A 20,340-nucleotide genomic window follows, 5' to 3' on the forward strand; every position below is an offset into this window, starting at 1 on the left:
AAAGTGGAAACCTGGCGAGTAGTGGGGTAGTACTTAGTAGTACTACAGAGCTATAATTTTTTTTTAGGTCCATACCTTAAGCAGTGTTTGGTTCCAGAGAAGGTGAGTGGAAAGAAAGCAGGAAGGAAAGAAAGTTCATCAAAATTTGTGTTTCCGTTGTTTGGTTGTACTGTGAGAGAGGTAACAAGTTTTCTTTGGGTGGGTCCCACATAAAAAAACTTTCCACTCTGAAATGCGAAAAAAGCTTGAGTTGCATATCCATTTTGGTAGAATTGCTAAACAACCTTTTTTTTTTTTTTAAGACTTTCTTTTACACATGTGCAGTTTTTTACTATCAATTGATTTGCTTCAGACATCAGAAGGCTTCAAGCTTCCGTCCTGATAACGAAAAATAAGGCTTGACATTTGTTTTTTTTTTTATTTCTATTTTATGTCGTCACTTTTTGTGCATATTATATACATATATGTTTTCATTCCAAAAATAAAATATATACATGTATATTCATTTTAATATAAGGACATTTATGTAATTTCATAAAATTATATCTTTCTTTCCTTTCACTTTATTCTCACTTTCATTCATACCAAACAACTAAAACAATCATCTCACTTTCCATTTACTTTCTACTCACTATCTTTCCTTTAACATTCTTTCCTTTCACTTTCTTTCCTTTCACCTTCTTTCCTTTCACCTTCTTTCGTCATCCAAACCACCCAACTCCATTAAGCGGTTTGCATACACCAAAATCCAACCTTGATTCAAACTATATACATTGTATATATTATATATTGTTTCTACAGATTAAACCAAACTCAAAAGTACTAAATTGCGTCTTTGTTGGGTAATAAAAAGACTCTTGTTAAATGCTTCATTTTCCTTTAATTAATTTAAGGGAGTCAAGAAGGTTAAAAAAGTTCACAACGTGGGGAGGTCCTACATGGCAAATTATTTCCAAAAAAAAAAAGTGTCGCATTTCAATTTGCTTTCATTCAAGTCCCGTTCACGCCCTCATTAATTGAACCACATGTCGGTATGATACTTTGTGAGCTAGCAATAAACCAACCATATTAAAGCGTGTAATCACGCGACCTTATTGGAGCGTGGAGATAGAGTAGTCCATATCAGTGTTTTGGTTCGGCCTCAGTAACCTTCGAGGTACTTCGGTTTAGATCTAGGTCCCATTGCTCCATTCTGCTGCCACGCGTAACCCCTTTTTATGTTCATCTAAATAATTCTTTTTTTTTTTTTTGGTTACATGTTCATCTAAATAACTCTGTCAACAAATAAACAATTTTTTTTGGTAGAAAACCAATATTTTTTTAGGGGATCAACAAACAAATTTTTTTTGGGTGCAAAGTAAATAATTTTTTTAATATAATAATGGTGTCAAAAACATGACAATTTTACGAAACTAACTTTTATTTACTATTGATGTAATACTTTTGAAGTAATATACACTCAATTAGTTAAAATATACAATTAGAAATAAAATAAAAATTCTACATTAAAAAGTGCAAGTGATATTCATTTTAAAACAATTTTTTTAGTTAAAACGACACTCATTTTAAAGGGAGGGGACATGATTGCCTGTTAATTAATAGTGCTAACAAGACAATTTCCAGCCCACGTTTTTATGCGCAAAGGAAAAACTCACTTTTTTATTATTTAAAATTTACATCGATTTTTCATAAAAGAAAAAAATGTGAAACAAGGTGCCGAAATTTTTTCTCATCGGATAACAGTGGGTCCATCGGATAAACACGATTTTGGATTTGTTGTCAGAAGGTTCTTAATACCATGTTGAATAAGAGAGAAAAGAGAGGTATATGATGAAAATCGTGTGACTGAATTGCATTATGGAAGGTTTATTATATAGGAGTTAAGTAGTTTAAAAACTAAGCTAATATATATTTACAGAAGGAATATTATACATAATATTTTATCCTAAGTAACTTAGAGAGTAAGGTAAAATATATTTACAATGTAAATATAATTATTTACTACTTATTTTAATATCAACAATATTATACAATGTGACACTTTCTCATATTATGACTAAAGTCCGTAAAACACTATAAATGACCCTACTCATGATACTATCATGTCGTGGTCCCTCCTCCAAGAGCAAGAGATTGTGCACTTGAGATGGTCCGACAACATTACTCCTGTTGCCCCTGCCCTACTTTGCCCCTTATCACTCATCCTTCAACTTTGACCCTGTTGTAATCACTCTCACCTTGCAAATGTTGTTAGTGTAGGTTTTTCACCTCTAACCCGATTCGTGTGTTGGTCCATATCTGAAACAATCAAAATGACATATACAAATAATTAAAAATATGTTTTCTATACATCCTGAACAAGTTTAGATAATATAGTACGATGACCAATCTAGTTTGAGTTATTTAATCTCAACATGTTCAACACCCTAAAAAGAAAATCAATTTAAGGAACAAAATATTGAAGAAATGCGACCTTACATCATATTTGGTGGTTGAAAAGGCTTGAAATGTGATGATTTTGACAAAAAAGAAAGAGGAATCACACAATATGTGGTGGTTCAGATGTTGGGTGATGTGAGAGTAGTTTAGGGCAAAAATTAAAAACTGTTGAAATAGGGGAGGGTTTTTAGTTTTGCTTCTGATCATATAATCTTGGTTGTGTTTTTTAGGTTCAAATTAAGATATATTTTTAAACCATAAAATCATTTTTATTTTTTATTTTTGTAGTGTTTGTTTCAAATTTTTAAAAAATCTATTTTGTTAAAAAAATACATTTAAAAAAAAATACATTTTTAGTCTTAAAATGAAAAACTATTCCTAGTAACTTTTTCAAAATATATATATTTTTCTTCTAAAATCAAGGAGCTCAAGTGTAAAAACTTCAAATATTGTGCATGGCACACAAGAAGCTTGGAAGGTGGTAAAAGGAAATTTCAAAACATTTATATTTTTTTAAGTAGAATTTTTCAAAACATTATTGTATTATTGTTGTATGGGCCCAACTAAAAAAAACTGCATGGACCCAAGACACAGATCCACTCATTTTGTACCACGTGTAGTAGCACTATTGCGGTTTTTTCTCTATAAATGAAGCCATCTTCAACAACGTGAAGCTACACCACAACAAGTAACCACCCTTCTTGAGAATAATAACTTTCTTCCTTTTTCTCTTGTGATTTGTTCATTTCTTCAAGTAACGAAAATGTTTATCGAGAATTTCAAGGTCGAAAGTCCTAACGTGAAGTACACAGAGACTGAGATTCGGTCCGTGTACAGTTACGAAACAACCGAACTTGTTCATGAGAACAGAAATAACACTTATGAGTGGATTGTTAAGCCCAAAACAGTCAAATATGAGTTTAAAACACAAACAAATGTCCCTAAATTGGGGTACTATAATGTCCTTCTCCTCATTTTGAGTCTATATTCAAAGTATTTCTTAATTTTTGTTGTTGCTTATTTTGTTATTTATATGTGTTTTTTATCTTGATATTGTCAGGGTAATGCTTGTTGGGTGGGGTGGAAACAATGGTTCAACCCTCACTGGTGGTGTTATTGCAAACCGAGAGTTAGTTTCATCTTAATCACCATTATTTTTGTTATTTTATTCTTATTATTATTATTATCAATAATTTTTGTGGTTATTGTAAAAATGAAAGGAAACGTCTCAAAAAAAAAAGGAACTATTCTCACGTATAAAAACAAAATGATATTGCATTATTCATAAGTGTCTTTTTTATTTAATCAATAAATCATATCTCGTTTAATTTATTTAACTTAATGGTATAATTTATTGATTCAATAGTGAAGATTAAATTGTACATAATTTATAACTTGTGCACGATAAAGTTGTCAAAACCCAAAAATAATAATAATAATAATAATAAGGGTCATGTTAATTTGTGCGCTTAGGAGCCCTTAGGAAACATGTTAAACAACCAAAATAGAAATTTTTCCTTAAATTTTGTACATTCCATTAATTAAAGTAAAAAAGATTAAATTCAAATGCATTGATTACAATAAAATATTCTACTTTTAATTCATAAGGCACAAGTTACCATTTTTATAATAATAATAATAATAATAATAATAATAATAATAATAATAATAATAGACGAAATTATTTGATATAGCAATTTTGGGTTACTATATCTTTGTGACTTTAATTTCAGGGGTATATCTTGGGCAACAAAGGACAAGATTCAGCAAGCCAATTATTTTGGTTCGCTAACTCAAGCATCAGCTATCAGAGTGGGGTCTTTCCAAGGGGAGGAAATACATGCCCCATTCAAGAGCCTTCTTCCAATGGTATATGGTCCCTTTCTTTCATGAAAGTCATTTCATTTTTTCTACTCTTTTATTGTACTCCCTCCGTCCCATAATACTTGACACAGTTGACCATATTATGCATACCAATATATAATTTTGAGCTTAAATATCTTGAATAATAAATTAGAAAAAATTATGAAAATTTGATATTTTGAAAATACTCATTGAGACAAATCTAACGACATCTTATATGATATTATTTATCTATATTATTTATCTTTGTATATTAGTAGAAGCATCACGAGACACAACCCAACAAGTAAGATGTGGAACATTCTTTCTTAGTAAGAAAAATTAAAATAAATAATTATACATAGTATATAATTTTATTCTATAGATACATCTTTAAAAAAAATATTGCATTATTAGTGTATAATTAATGAGTAATTTCATTTTTTTGCAGGTAAACCCTGAGGATATTGTGTGGGGAGGATGGGATATCAGTAACTTGAACCTAGCTGATGCCATGGGCAGAGCTAGAGTGTTTGACATAGACCTACAAAAACAACTAAGGCCCTACATGGAATCCATGGTTCCACTTCCTGGTATCTATGACCCTGATTTCATTGCTGCTAATCAAGGAGATCGTGCTAACAACATCATTAAAGGAACAAAGAAAGAACAACTTCAACAAGTCATCAAAGACATTAAGTAAAAAAATCATCATTAAATATCAATTTAATTAATTGAGTACCCTATGATCATTTTATAACTTACATAATGTGTTTTATGCATTTAAGGGAGTTTAAGGAAACTACCAAGGTTGACAAGGTTGTTGTACTCTGGACTGCCAACACTGAGAGGTATAGTAATATTGTTGTGGGACTAAATGACACTACTGAAAATCTTTTGGCTTCTGTGGACAAGAATGAAGCTGAGATTTCACCTTCAACCCTCTATGCTTTGGCTTGTGTTCTTGAAAATGTTCCTTTCATCAATGGAAGCCCTCAAAACACCTTTGTCCCAGGTTATTTTCCAAATTGCCCTTTAATTAATTTTAATTTTAATTTTATGTATGTAAATTAAATTTCTTTTGACAATTTTTTGACCAATTAAAATATGTTGTGATTTGTTAGTTGTTACTAGTGACTAGTGAGTGTTGCAAATTTTTAAAAATTGAATTTTGCTTGTATGATGGTTCATTAGGGTTGATTGATCTTGCCATCAAAAGGAACAGTTTGATTGGTGGAGATGACTTCAAGAGTGGTCAGACAAAAATGAAGTCTGTGTTGGTTGATTTCCTTGTGGGAGCTGGTATCAAAGTATGTTTGTTTTTTTATTGCTACTTTATCTAATTATTGAGTACTTTATTGTTTCTTTTTTGTATGATTGAAGTTAAATTAGTTAAAACATGTGTATTATTATGCTAGCACAAAAGAAGTACCTTGAATTGATATTTGATTTGTGATGGGTGATGAATAACAGCCAACATCAATAGTGAGTTACAACCATTTGGGAAACAATGATGGAATGAATCTTTCTGCACCACAAACCTTCCGCTCTAAGGAAATCTCCAAGAGTAACGTTGTTGATGATATGGTCAACAGCAATGCCATCCTCTATGGCTCTGGTGAACATCCAGACCATGTTGTTGTCATTAAGGTACCAACTTTTACTCTGTCTTTTATTTTTGTTGGTGTTATTTGAAATAATACTCTTTTGTTAATTAATTGGTTTTCAATTTGCAGTATGTGCCTTATGTGGGGGACAGTAAGAGAGCAATGGATGAGTACACTTCAGAGATATTCATGGGTGGAAAGAACACAATTGTGATGCACAACACATGTGAAGATTCACTTTTGGCTGCTCCAATTATATTGGACTTGGTCCTTCTTGCTGAACTTAGCACTAGAATCCAGTTCAAATCTGAACAAGAGGTCATCATTTATTATTGCTTAAACCATTTTGTTTATTCAATTATTAAAAAACTTTAAGCTAAACCTGTTGCTGTTTTTATTTACAGGACAAGTTTCATTCATTCCATGCTGTTGCAACCATCCTCAGTTACCTCTCTAAGGCTCCACTTGTAAGTCTAATGTAGCTGGTTAATTATATCTATTAATTTTCTATAAGGTTGATGTATAGTATAATAACTAATAACTAATTGTTACAAATTATTACAGGTTCCACCAGGTACACCAGTTGTGAATGCATTGTCAAAGCAGAGAGCTATGCTGGAAAACATTATGAGAGCTTGTGTTGGATTGGCTCCTGAGAACAACATGATACTTGAATACAAGTGAAGTGAAGTAACAGTTCGGTTATATAGGAATTTGGGATAACTCAGTTCTTATGTGCCTAAAACTTATCCCATGCTCCTTTGTTTGTTGTTATATTTTGATGTGTTGGTTAGCATATGTACCTACCAACATTTGATTGTGTCTTTTCTCCTGCCGGCTTATTTTAGAGCATTGAGCAGGCCATCTTAAACATATGTAATAATATTCACTTGTCTTTGTATTTTGTGATCAATTCCATCTAGTTTCGGTTTTCTGTATTTGTAATTTGCACAACAACTCCAATGGATTGTATATAACTTTAAATAACATTGAGAATCATAAATTATATTATTTATATAAAAATGATGCGCCTGTCGCAAAAAACAATCTCACGAATGTATCACAAGTAACATGACAAGTTTACAATTCAATTACTGCTCATGTATGCTTAGCGAGAACTAAATTATTGTTCAGGTATGCTTAGCCTGAACTCTTTATTGGTCATTTTTCTATTTGTGACACCTTTATGAACATTTTTGTCGTGAAAAATAGCATTTATCTTACTTATTTATTCTAATAATGACTTATTGAATTTACCTTTAAAAATACCATGATGGTTATTGCTGCTTTATATGAACAATTCTATCCTAAGGCAGTTACAAATGGCTATGACTAGCCCAAAGTCACGCTTCCAATCAAACTAAAAACATATGTTAATGCCACCATTGCATCCTCATCAGGTAGGTATGTGCACAATACTACTGTAAAACTCCTCATATTGTTTGTTGATCAGAGTGGGAGCAGTTTGTACTTTGTACCACAAGAGTAACATGAAAGAGAAACAAAAATGTATGTAAGCTGGGAGTGCTTATGTTCTTTAGAAATATTAAAGTCTAGACTTTTGGATAACATAATTATTACTCTCAAGACCAGTTAGTCCACACATTTTACGTTGGGGGTCCGTTTCAATAGTTTAACATAATATCATAATAGACGTAATAGTGCATTTCAGTCTAAAGAAAAAGACATAGGTATCTTGAGAATCAAATTGAGTAGTACAATTCTGGCACAGACAAGAAGACCTAATTCTCGGCATTAGCCTAAACAAGAAGACATGTGGTCTGTGACTTAATACTATGAACCACGTATGCTCTGTCCTGTGGAATCAGACGTATCTTTGTGTTCGACATGGATACAGTGTTCTAGCGCAACACATGTACACACATCTTAATCTCTAGCTGTATTTAAAAGATGATGATCAATGAGGGGCTAAAACTTTAAATTTAATTACATAGTTTTTTAGCTATTGATTAGTAGGTGGATGGAAGAAGGTGAAAAACTAGGACAGCTTGTTCTAAAATTATTTTGTAATGTAATAAGTTGCTAAATTTTTCTCTTTTTGCTAGGTCGAAACCGAGTACATCAAAGGTGAAAAACAAATTTCTAACCAAGAAGCATACATTTACATTTCATTATAAGATGTTAAACTTCTACAACATGTTGAATCTATATTTGAATTTCGATTTAGAGAGACACTTAAATTTAATTCCTAAAGTGTCTCAAATATGTTTGCCTCGAATCAATGGAATCTATAGAAAACTGAAGGAAAAAAAAAATACATAGATGATCAAGTCATAACTGATAACAAACAGACCGACATCAAATAAGCAAATTGCATCACTGCTCTTAAAATTGACACCAGTCCAATCCCTTCAAAAGTTCAAAACCATTAAAGATGTTATATTGGTAATTTGATCATAAGATACAAGATGTGTCTCCCTCTGTAATGGCAGGGCTTTTTCTAACCATACAATGTTTCTTTGTAGCTATCTAGGTATTTTAGTAAATATATTAACTGAATATCAATTCAGTTATCACTTTTTTAAAATTTATTCATGCTGGCTCCATTCAAATTGTGACAACTAATATCGCATGCAGTATACATCAGTAAGTCGTTGAAGTAAAGGACAACTACAGTTTTCCGTTAATGTACTAACAAGGTAATGAAAACAATAATATCGCAATCACCTTTATTAGAGAGCATAATAATTCTATTCAAAAGAGAAAGCTGAATAATTTCCGGGCAGTAAGTTACAAAAAACAATAAATAACGACCACATAATCATTTTGATTCTTAAATATATGATGAATCGCCACTTTGATCTCTATATGTATTGACATTGTAAACATCTATGATATCTTTGGTATCTATGTGTACGAGACCAATGAAAAACACATTCGAAGACTAAAATGACTACGATAAAACAGTTTCGAACACCAAAATTACTAATAAATGTTTTTATTTAGAATATTTTAAGAATTTTGATAAATTTAAAGACTACAATGACAAAGCCTCAAACATTCATGATGAAAATAAATAACACATGGGACACTGTTAATCCATTATGGTTTCTTCAAAATACAAAAATTCCATTATGGCTCGTTCCCTTTATTTCAACATCATTCACTCACTATCCCGAAAATTCAAAACGCGTTAAATACGTGGGTGATAAAGAATCCATAATTCATAATCTCCTTATCGTATCATGCCAAGATAATTGGACCATTTGGCCATTTATGAGGCACTACACATGCATATCCTTTCCATTAATTTGTTCAAGAATGTGATAAGTTCACTTATGGACAATTTTCTGAATTTATGTTATTATGGTACTACAATTTGTCTAAGATATTGATACTGAAAGGTGAGAAATTGTTACCGGATTCCTTTTCAAGTTTGAACTCATTTCTTTTTATCTTAAACCACATCCCTCACTCACATGAATATATATGTTATTTTGCCTCTTTTTTTATGTGGAGAAAAAGAATTAAGCGTAAATATACGAATTCTTTCAACTGGTGGTCTTTTCACAAGTCATCATGTAATAAAAACAAGGAAAAAGTTTCGTGGTTAGAATCTACCTTAATTTGAAGGACAGAAATATTCAATAGTTAATAAATATGTGAAGAGAGAACATAGACAGCATGGGGATGTAGCTCAGATGGTAGAGCGCTCGCTTAGCATGCGAGAGGTACGGGGATCGATACCCCGCATCTCCATTTTTTCAACTTTTTGGTCCTTTTAATTGCTTTTGCGTTCTGAATTTAGTTCTACATGTTGTTCAGGCGCGTCAGTCCTAACTACTGATAAGTGATAATTAGTATTTTTAATTTTTTTCCTATCACAAGCTCATCAAACTCAAATTAAAAAGTTCTCATTGTGCAAGCTTTCATACTTACTATAATATAAAGGAAAATCAAATGGTAGAAAATCTCATACGCAAAGTTGATTACCTGTTATAAAAAGTCTATGAGTTCTCGTCTTAAAATTGATTTTGTCAAATCAGATTGCAGCATTTTAACCAAACTACTTACTGTACGTATCAAAAATAAATTGACACCCAATTGTGGGGAGATATGAAAATAATATTACTTACAAATTGCAACTAGTTTAAATAGTTGTTTAACTGAATATAGTGTAGCATAAATGATAAGGGTTTAATCCTAACCTCGACATATACGTTTTTTTATAATTGAACGCGGAAACATATTTCTTTACCAAACAACAAGTTGTGTGATCATTTTTAAAATGTTAAGTAGTTAATTTGTTTTAGTTTCTTTTACAAGATACTCATATGGTTCTCAAATAAATTTATATCTTAAAAGAATTTTAAAAAATTCTACAATTCTTGAAGCAAAAACATCCATCATATTCGCGTATGGCATATATATTACACACACCACAAGTATATATATTAATGTAACAATGGTAGGTATATTATCTTATTTTTTTACTTTACAGTTGACATGATTTCAGTTAACATATATAAAATAAGTGCTGAACACTCCATTAGGGCACAAATTATAGTTTAACATAATTATTGTCAAGCAACCACTTAAGACTCCAGTTGTTAGAGTCACATTTGTAAGCCCAATATGCCCATCCAAATGTAGCTCGAGAGTATACCTCCACTTGTACCTTCATAAATTGTTGGGAATCTTTCTTTGAAGCATTCTTAACCTTCCAGTCACCGCTCCATTCCCCTGCCAAATTCCATCACAAAACATTTTGTTAGGTTATTGCATATATATGCTAATTATATTTTCTAAACATTTAATTACACAAGCTTTATAAAATTAGAATTAAACTCAATTCAAATTCTGAGACACAATTAAATTTGGTAACTCTATATGTGCTCTATGAGCTTTAACACTTTCCTTGATCATATCATATGAGTCCTGAGAATTCTGTTGACATAATTTTTCTTTGCAAAAAAATATTCAAAGACTCGATTGTCTAATAATGTGTATGAAAAGAAGGCTTACCAACAAAGATGAGGGGTCCATTAGATGTGGTCAGAGATCTAAGGTCAGAAGCTCTATGATATTTAATATAATCAATGTTCTGCTTCACATTCATGTTTGAGAACTGATCCGAAAATAAGTTGTAGTAATGCACATCAATGACAACTCTATCAAAAGCTCTAACAAACGGTAGAAGCACTTTTGAGTCTCTATCCAGAGGGTTAGACATTATCACATAAGCACTTGACGTGTATTTCCTAACAGCATCATAACCTGCTTGATAATACTTTTTAAGGCTTCCCAAATCAACTCCTTGAGGCTCATTCATGAGTTGTATTGCAATTAAACTTGTTCTGTTAGCATATCTGCAAAACAATTTTCGTGTTAAACATATTCCTAATGAAATATTATTAGTATCTAACAAAATTAAATGTTTCGTTTATTTATCATTTTAGAATAGCAATGAAACATTATCTATTTTCTTCTAATACTACATCTTTATTTATTCTATTTCAACAGTAAATTCAATAGTTTTCTTGAGAAATGTGCATATTTACAAAGACACTTAGCAGTTAGCATGTGTTTGGTTGTGTTACATTAGACGCAGACGCGACTTTGAAGGATCGGCTACATGGTAGCTTTCACATTACACCTTAAAAAAACTACGAAACCGACACTGTTGATGTTTGTTCTGAAACACAGACATGGAACCAAACAATCTACTAATATAAGATGCATGAGGTAACAATTTTATGTCATACCTAAAAGACTAATTTAACCAAACAAATTAAGAATCAAAATTGGAATAATGTATGGTTGATGTTATAAATAGGAGTGGACATGAGTATTTTTGTAGAAAAAAAAAAGAAAAAAAAAAGGGGACATTTAATTGAAAACTAAAAAATGAAGGGGACATTTAATTAATGTGAATTAAACCTTTGAGCTAGGAAGTCTATAGTTGCCACAGTATCAGAAATAGAAGAATCTCCCCATTCTCGATAACCATCCCTTGTTGCACTATGAGCTCTTCCATTTTGTGAAGCTGGTGCAGCATGCAGGTCCACAATTACCTTCATTCCATACTTACTGCAATTACATTAATTACAAGTTGTTACTATAAGTTAAAACCATTGGTAGACAAAGTGAACTTTAAATTTCTATGGTAAATAAAATAGACTAAAAGGTATAGTAGGGCCTTAACTGTGCCCATGTGAAGGCATTGTCAAGTGTTTTCAAGGATCCTCCAACAAATGGCTTTGGTGGTGTTGGGTCCTTAGCTATCCACCACCCCACGGGAATTCTGACTGCATTTAACCCATTTTCTGACATGTATCTGAAATCTTCTTCTGTTATATACGTCTTCCAGTGATCCTGCATCCCCAATAGATAGCTCTATCAATAAATCAATTTGCTAGATGACAATATGTTGAGTTGATCTAAACTTTTGGCTTTGGATTTGGTGTAGTGAGCAATCCATGCATTCAAGGAGTTAGGGATGTTGAATCGAGATCGCATAGTTCATATTTTTAGTTCAATATTTCAATTTTTTTATCAAAATATAATTGAAATCTGGATTATCCGATCTTGATTCAATGGTTAACGAAGCCCTTTGTGTGCATAAATGTGTAGACTATTGACTACAATAAACCTATTCTCGCTCTCATCTAATGTTACTTATAGTTTTTTATGTTTCAACATTGCAAGACAAATTGCACTTGAGATTACTTCAGTAACAATCAACCAAATTGGGACGCGTGGACATAATGATAATTTAGTGCATGTTGTATTGATATTGAGACCGGTAGAATCACGGCTCCATCGTAATTTTATCAAGATCATTGTTCATTTAAACATACACTTAAAATCTAGAATGCTGGCTCTTGTTCTTTTTCAAAAAAGACAACAAGGTATCTTAATTACCCTCATGATCTTGGAAGCTTTGTCTGGACCATAACCATTTGTAATTTGGTATTCTCCTTTTAGAATGGTGTCAGTCAAAACAGTCATTTTGAAAACAGAAGGGTCACTATCCTCCCAACTGGATTCTTCATAAACCGTTTCTGTACTCACTAGAGTCTCTGATATGGCCTAATAAATTAATAAACGACAATATTAATTAAAAAGCATAGAAACTTGTATACAAGTAATAAGGCCAAACAAACAAAAGCACTATATACCTGTAGAAACAGACCATTTGGTGCTCTTATTCGAACCTTGTTTGGATCATCATCATTTCTTACAATCTCAAATGTATCCTTGTTTCCAGGTGAATCCAAATTAGCTACTAATTTGTTTTCTCCATTTTCATCTTCCAATCCCACAAATTGCTTATTAGACACTCTCAAATTAAATGCTGTTTCATTCACCCTCCACAACTGTTACAAAACAGCCACAAATTAAATAAATATATTAAATTATACATGTGTATCATATAATTTTTTAAACATACGAGAGGTGGAAACTCTAGTTAAAACTTCACTTGCAAAATTCAAGACAAAGTTCAAATCTCATATATGATAGTCTTAAAATGATTGGTGTCACAATTATTCATACTACTAATATTTTTTTGGTACAATATTTAAAATTTTATTAATAGTAACGATATTGGAAGAGAAATGATATTTTGACAACCACTTTTTACAACTTTTGAACAACTTTCTCACTCATACTCACATGATATTGTTATCCTCTCTCTTCCTTTTTCTCTCTCCATTGTTTTTGACCAATAAGAAGTGAGAAAAACAAGGTTGTCAACAAAGTTGTCATCAAATGGATGTCAAAATATCATTACTCTTATTGGAAACTGACCCTGAAAGTTTCCCAGTGGAAAGCTTTGGTCCGGTTGGCAACAACAATAGTTCCTCCACCATTTTCTGCGCAGAGATACTTTTGCAATTTCATTGACATGAATTGCACATGAGTTCCATCCTGAAATTACCAAATTATTTTAGCTTGTAATATAATTTTCATTTATAAAAATAATAATGGAATGGAATACATTGATAAAAGAACAAAATAGGATATAAAATTATTAATGAAGTCATAAAGATTAATTAGCATACCAAAAGATCATTGTTTTTTATTCCATCAAAGAGAGAAGGTTCCATCCATCCTTCAGTAACCAACCAATTTCCAAGGTTCACAGCTTTGAGTTGCAAATTAAATTTTTTGGTTTCAGCAGCACAAACATTGTGAAATAATGAGAGATAGAAAATGAACAAAAGGTTCACATAAAAGAATTTGTTGCACATCTTATTACACTCACGGTGTGTGAAGTGAGTGCTACACATGATGAGGATATATATAGTTTATAGAATCGAATTTCACATTTCACACTACAAATAATCACCCAAAAAAATTCACACTAGAAATATCAAGTCCAAGCATATGCATTTCACGTAATCTACTTGTATGCATTTCTAGTATCATTCACTAAGCAGAGGATATTGCATGTTTAAGTAATTAAGAAACAAATTTGTACAATGGCGTGACATTTTAAATTTTGGCCAGTTATGTTATGAATGAGATGAGATGGTAACTTTGTATCTATCATATGTATACTTCTTAACTACTAGTAATTCCTAATATTCATGTAACGAATTTTCTTACAACGTGTTAGGTCCAGGGTAAACATTAACATTAAATATAAAATTAGTGTAAGGAAAATCACAACAAAAATACAGGTGGAAACTGGAAACAAAAACGGTGCAAGAAAACTTCCAACAATAAAAAATGAAGATGTGACTATTGGTTTGTGTGAAGTGAATGCAATAGAGATAACCGCAAATCTGTTTCAAGATATTTTGAAATATTGAAAATGAATCACACACTCGCTTCAAATGTATTGATCAGCATTAGAAATTTAGTTTTTAAACCATGAATTTTCTCAAATAATCTTGTGCGCTAGAGAAAAGAGAGAAAAAAATTGTAGAGAATTTAGCTCTTAAATCATGAATTTTCACATACTCCCTTCGTTACTAATTATAAACAAATTTAACTTTTTAAATTCATTCATTTAATAATCTATATGGTTTACAATATGAACCACATATATCATTAAGTGAATGAACCTAACTAGTCAAATTTACTTGGGAGCAAAATTGCATTTAACTAAAAAAACAATGCAGGGGAGAATCCCGATCCATAAGAGACATCAATTTCTTACTTATAATTGCGTATCAAATAAGAGAAATGCTAACAAGTCTCAAGAAGAAATTTTATATTGAAAATTGTGATTCAATGCATTAAAACTTAAAATTAAAAAAGTAACCTTTTGTATTCAAAATTTATCAATTGTTTCTATTTTTATATCCTTAACAAGTGTCTTTAAAGCACTTGTTAACAAAACCATCAAATAAACAAACAAAACTTCACATTAACGGTAATCAGGTTAAATTTATTGATCCCCTCAAAAGAGATCCATATTTAATTATTTATTTATTTATTAAAACGTATAAAAGTTGAATATTAGTTTTGTTCATACCTTTTTTCACCACTTCTTCATTTTGGTTCTTATACTTATGGAGGTTTCTGATTTAAGTCCATGTAAATTTTTTTTTTTTGAGTTTTGTCTCTGCAAATTTATAAACAATTGTTTTTGGTCTTTAAAATCACATTATTGGACCACATGTCATAATTATACTAAACCACATATAACAATGGGGAATTAAAAACAATTTGTTTTTGAATTCGTAAGGATTGAACTCAAACAAAAAAAAAAAAAAACTTACAACTAAAAATAGAAAGCAATATAATTGTAGTGATCGATATCATAGTTAAGCCTATATTTTATTATCTTCCTTTCAATCAATTTTACACTATTCTCATGTCACCACCAAAGGGCCTTGAGAGAATATGTTTGTCATCTAAAAAATAAAAATGGAGTCACGTGAAATGACATTCCAACTGCTCTATTCTATTGTACTCCCTCCATCCCAATTTATTTGACCCCTTGGCTCATTTCACACAGATTAAGAAAAATGTATAAATAAAGGGGAAAGTGGAATATATTGTATTGGGAATGATAAAAGTAGTATTATTTAGTGTTATATTGTATTGCGAATGATGAAAGTTGTATTGAAAATTGAAATGGGTCAGTTATTTTGAGACACTTTTTTTTAGAAAATGGGTCAGTTATTCCGGGACGGAGGGAGTATTGTATCTATTCGCGCAATGAAAGAAAGCTTTTACTCTCACCTGTATCACTGTGTCAGCCTACCCTTCATAGTAGATGGACCATTTGGAGAATGATTTAGCTACACTCTCAGATGTTTGATACAGGGCCCAATTTGGATGATTGTACATATTCACTCTAATCCTGTGTCCTTGGGACGGACCACGAAGGCACCGCAAGAATTGTATTAAACTTAGATTAGTAAACTAATAAAATTATCCAAGTAAAAAAAAGAAGTTAAATAAGGCTACTATATTTGATTAAAAATTTAAATCAGATATATCAATTTTATTTCTTATTTTTTGATTAAAAATTTAAATCAGATATATCAATTTTATTTCTTATTTTTTTGTTTGTATTTACTACCAGAGTAGTATGTGCTCGTGATACCGAAGACAAACTCACACAAGACACACACGACTGCAACACACCGGAAAAGAAAAATACTACATGAGTATTGTATATAGATGGAATGTCCTAAAAATCTGAAAACACAACCGAGCGAATCTAACTGCCCATTGTCCACGAAAGGCTACACAGCAAGAAACCAGATATGGTTTTATTTTTTTTCTTTTTCTTCGATTTAACATGTTTTTACATATTTTTGTAACCAATTATATATATATTTTTTAGTAAATTTCACAAAATTATTAGATATAAGAGCTAGAGATTTAAAAAAAAAAAAAAGGTTATGCTAATGATAAGTGCTCAAAAGTAACATATTTTATGTGTTAATCTAGGCAATTTAGTGACTTGTTCTGCAAGTTATCTAAGGAAAAGCTACCATTTGAGTGTATTTGTACCATTTATGTTTTACATGCCTGATTCTACCTAATTTATGCAAAAAATGACAAGCAATGACCAAAAGAAGGAAGCTCCTAAACCAAGGTCAGTTCGCTTGAGCGAACTCCTGTTCGCTTAAACGAACCATTTCCAGAGTGATCCAGAATGGTCCGCTTCCTGTACGCTTACGGTTCGCTTGAGCGAAGTTCATCAAACTTCAGAAGATAAGGACCACGTGGCAGCTCTTCAATGGACAATGGAAGATTCCCTGGATGTTCGCTTAAGCGAACGTTGCTTCGCTTAAGCGAACCAGCACGAATATGGCCCATATAAATAGTTTCTTCTCTCTTTCCACAAATTCACTTACGGTTTTATTACATATTTTTTGGATTTTAGAGAGAGACTAGGGCTTTTCTAGAGAGAGAAACACAAAGCAAGGTAGTTAGGAGTAGATTCAACCCAAGATTTGTTGAGACATCATGGATCTAGGCATTGAATTTCATCTTTTTTTCATCCTTTGCAAAGATATCATAGACATATGTAGCTACATCTACTCTTGTGTTTTGAGGTATTCAAACAAGCTATCATGTAATCTTTTGATCATTTAATATATGGTTCTAGCTATTTATTCAATATTGTTGTTATTCTTGCATCTAATGTTTTATTGAGATTTAAAATGATATGGACACATACTTTTGAATCTAGAAATAGAATAACAATCTATCTTAAGTTATCACTCTAGACATAGATGTTAATATTTGAAAATCACTTTTAATCTAGAACTTAATGCTTTTGGGTCATTTAATCGGTTGGGAAATCGTTGATTAAACGATCCAGTCGACTTTGTGATTGTTTTAATGTTTAGGAAATCGACATTTAAACAATCTCTTAGAAATAACGATATCATTTGGACACGAATGATATTGTCGAGTGATTGTGATAATATTGTTTAAAAAGCTAGAATCCGTTAATCGATCGAGAGATTGCAGCTGTTACGCTTGGTTGATATCTCTGACCCCAAGGGAAATAGCCATATCTCTTTTCGTTTTACTCTTATGTCGAATAGTTAAAAACAGTTTTACACAAACAAACAATTTATACCCAAACACTTAATGTGATAAATATTGTGAAAATGCTTAAGATATACGCAACTCCTTGTGGATACGATCATATATTATATAATGTCCTAAGAGCACTCGTTAGCATTTCAAAAAATAAAATAAAATATCACATTAGTATTTTAATTACTCAAAACTAGCCCCTAGTGAGGAAGTGCACCAGCCCATGATCACTTCTCTTCCTCCTCTACCTAAATCTATTTTAGGGAATAAATGGAAAACCTAGATCTATTTTGGAGAATTGCCCATGGATACCTCTAATCACCAAAATATAATGTCACAGAAAAAATATTGGATAGGTTCAAATAGAAATCTGAAAAAAAGAAATAAACGGTTGACGTTTTGATTTAAGAAACCAAAAGTGCATTTGATTCTTATAAATATAATAAGGGAGTGGATAAATTAAACTTAAATATGAACACAGTAAATTTTTATTCTTAGATATGAACACATTGAACTTAGACATATGAGATAGCATTTTTAAACTCACTTATACACTTATTCATTGAGTGTTGGGAATATTCTTTTTAACATTAACTATTACACTTGTTTGTTTATGGAGTGAAATTAATGTGAATTTTATCGTAATAGGCGGGATCCATTTTCAATGTATAAAACTCATATTAATTTCATCAAATAAAAATGTGACGGTGGTAGTAAATGTTGAAAACAAAGTGTTCAAAAGACTTATCTCTTATCATTATGTTTGATATATATACACACACGATTATATTTTACCACATTATAAATACATCGTAAATATTTTGAGCAATTTTAATAAAATACTTTATCATACCATAATATCTCATCTATTAAATGGGTGTTAAATGTCATTGATAATAGTCATCGTAGGAATAGTTTAACTGATAATTAAGGATATTGCAATATGTCAGGGTTTGAACTCAGGATTATCCACTCATCGTTATAAGGGGTGGAATTTTGACCACTAAAAAATGTCATTGATATGAAATTGATGATGTGTTTGTTAACAAGTTAAGGGGCATTAGACAATCCACAATGAAAATAGCTTAACTTCCTAAGGTTAAATCACTCACAATAGAACTCTTTGTTTAGGTGTTTAAACAGATGCCTGTTGTACACACATTCATTTTAAGCACTTAAGCTCTCCAACCAATCATCTCAAAAAAATTATGAAATAGATCCCAACTAGTAATTAATTTTTAACAATAATTTATCTATTTATTCATAATTATTTAATTCTAAAACATTAAATTAACGCAATTATAAATTATAAAACAAGTTTATTGCTTTTTCCCCTAAAAAAAATATTTTTTTCATTAATAATTTGAAAAGATTAATTAAAACTCGAAGAAAAGGTTAACACCATAGTAAATTACATATGCTTGTTTTTTCTTTTCTTCTTACAGAAGGATGATGTTAGAGAGTGAAATTAGACTTAAATAAATAATTAACTATTTATCTTACTCAAGGGTCTTGGAAATTAAGAGGGTCGAAGCAAAAAAAAAAAAATTTATATCTTACTCAAGGGTCTTGTTAACCAGTGCCCCCGTGGCACTGGTTAAGTGCCCCGTGACACTGGTTAAGGAATCCAAAAATAGAAAAATTGTCTTGGAAATATAAACTGTTACTTTTGACTAACTAATTATTACACAATTTTTTTAATAAAATCTTACCTCTTTTATCTGCTTAACCAGTGCCCTCGACATTCTCCCTTACTCAATTGAGTGGAAGCCACTCCAATTGTATGAGCTAACAACAAATATCTAATTTAAACAAGACAAAGCTCATAAATAACCAAGAATCCATCTCTATCGGAATACTAATACATGTTGGCCAAAACATATTTACACACTTATTAGCTTCACACGAACTTAACCTCTCAATCCAACCTTCCCACCGCCTTATGGTTTGAATCAGCCACCATATGAGTTGAACAAGCTAGCTAGAGACACATGTATAATTAAAATGTACTCCCTCCAGTCCTATTTATAAGAGAAATTTTGGTCAACAAAAGTTAATGTATTTGGTTAAAAAATTGGACCAAATACATTCGCTTTTGTTGACCCAAATTTCTCTTATAAATAGGACCGGAGGGAGTAATAGATTAGTCATGCTAACTAGTTTCCTTGTGACACTTATTTAGGAAACAAAAAAGACAAGTTTTGTACTCCCTCCGTCCCTTAATGTAACCACCCATTCGATTTTATTTTTGTCCCTAAATGTAACCCCCTTTTCAAATTACTAGATGCATTTATTACTTTTTTCCTAAACATACCTCTAATTAATATTACTAATTTATCTTGAAATATGAATAGTCAAATTTATTACACATACAAACAAAGGACAGTTTGGTAATATTAATACACAAAACAGACACATTAATTACACTCACAACTTTTCTTAAAAAATGTGAAAAAAACAAAGGGGGTTG

General features: G+C 31.2%; 2 protein-coding genes and 1 non-coding gene across 3 annotated transcripts; 2 read left to right on the forward strand and 1 right to left on the reverse strand.

The window, feature by feature from the left end:
• The first annotated feature begins 3,115 nt into the window (after positions 1 to 3,115).
• Positions 3,116 to 6,911, forward strand: LOC146933726 (inositol-3-phosphate synthase-like). The gene is made up of 10 exons (XM_085705503.1): positions 3,116 to 3,390; positions 3,500 to 3,568; positions 4,173 to 4,308; positions 4,733 to 4,980; positions 5,070 to 5,296; positions 5,476 to 5,591; positions 5,755 to 5,931; positions 6,018 to 6,206; positions 6,293 to 6,355; positions 6,453 to 6,911. Exons 1-10 carry the CDS (start codon positions 3,203 to 3,205, stop codon positions 6,570 to 6,572), a joined length of 1,533 nt encoding a protein of 510 aa, XP_085561629.1. The 5' UTR covers positions 3,116 to 3,202; the 3' UTR covers positions 6,573 to 6,911.
• A 2,624-nt stretch (positions 6,912 to 9,535) lies between these two features.
• TRNAA-AGC (transfer RNA alanine (anticodon AGC)) lies at positions 9,536 to 9,608 on the forward strand. The gene has a single exon. It is a non-coding gene; the product is annotated as a tRNA-Ala (tRNA).
• A 626-nt stretch (positions 9,609 to 10,234) lies between these two features.
• On the reverse strand, positions 10,235 to 14,317 carry LOC146933728 (putative glucan 1,3-beta-glucosidase A). The gene is made up of 8 exons (XM_085705504.1): positions 13,916 to 14,317; positions 13,662 to 13,781; positions 13,031 to 13,228; positions 12,774 to 12,941; positions 12,055 to 12,224; positions 11,790 to 11,939; positions 10,875 to 11,218; positions 10,235 to 10,592 (listed from the first exon to the last, which is right to left on the reverse strand). The coding sequence occupies exons 1-8, from the start codon at positions 14,141 to 14,143 to the stop codon at positions 10,411 to 10,413; spliced, it is 1,560 nt and encodes a 519-aa protein (XP_085561630.1). The 5' UTR covers positions 14,144 to 14,317; the 3' UTR covers positions 10,235 to 10,410.
• Between the last annotated feature and the right edge of the window lie 6,023 nt (positions 14,318 to 20,340).

The sequence above is a fragment of the Medicago sativa genome, chromosome 4, assembly GCF_051527215.1.
Source record: "Medicago sativa cultivar Bolivia chromosome 4, Bolivia_mono, whole genome shotgun sequence".
NCBI lineage: Eukaryota > Viridiplantae > Streptophyta > Magnoliopsida > Fabales > Fabaceae > Medicago > Medicago sativa.

What these genes read in the sequence shown, in the direction of transcription:
- LOC146933726 (XM_085705503.1), top strand. Translation starts at nt 3,203, where the DNA reads ATGTTTATCGAGAATTTCAAGGTCGAAAGTCCTAACGTGAAGTACACA. An exon ending in GGTGTTATTGCAAACCGAGA is followed by an intron (nt 3,569 to 4,172) that starts GTTAGTTTCATC and finishes CTTTAATTTCAG; the next exon opens with GGGTATATCTTGGGCAACAA. An exon ending in TTGTGGGAGCTGGTATCAAA is followed by an intron (nt 5,592 to 5,754) that starts GTATGTTTGTTT and finishes GATGAATAACAG; the next exon opens with CCAACATCAATAGTGAGTTA.
- LOC146933728 (XM_085705504.1), bottom strand. Translation starts at nt 14,143, where the DNA reads ATGTGTAGCACTCACTTCACACACCGTGAGTGTAATAAGATGTGCAAC. An exon ending in TAAAAAACAATGATCTTTTG is followed by an intron (nt 13,782 to 13,915) that starts GTATGCTAATTA and finishes TGGTAATTTCAG; the next exon opens with GATGGAACTCATGTGCAATT. An exon ending in AAGCTTCCAAGATCATGAGG is followed by an intron (nt 12,225 to 12,773) that starts GTAATTAAGATA and finishes TTGGGGATGCAG; the next exon opens with GATCACTGGAAGACGTATAT.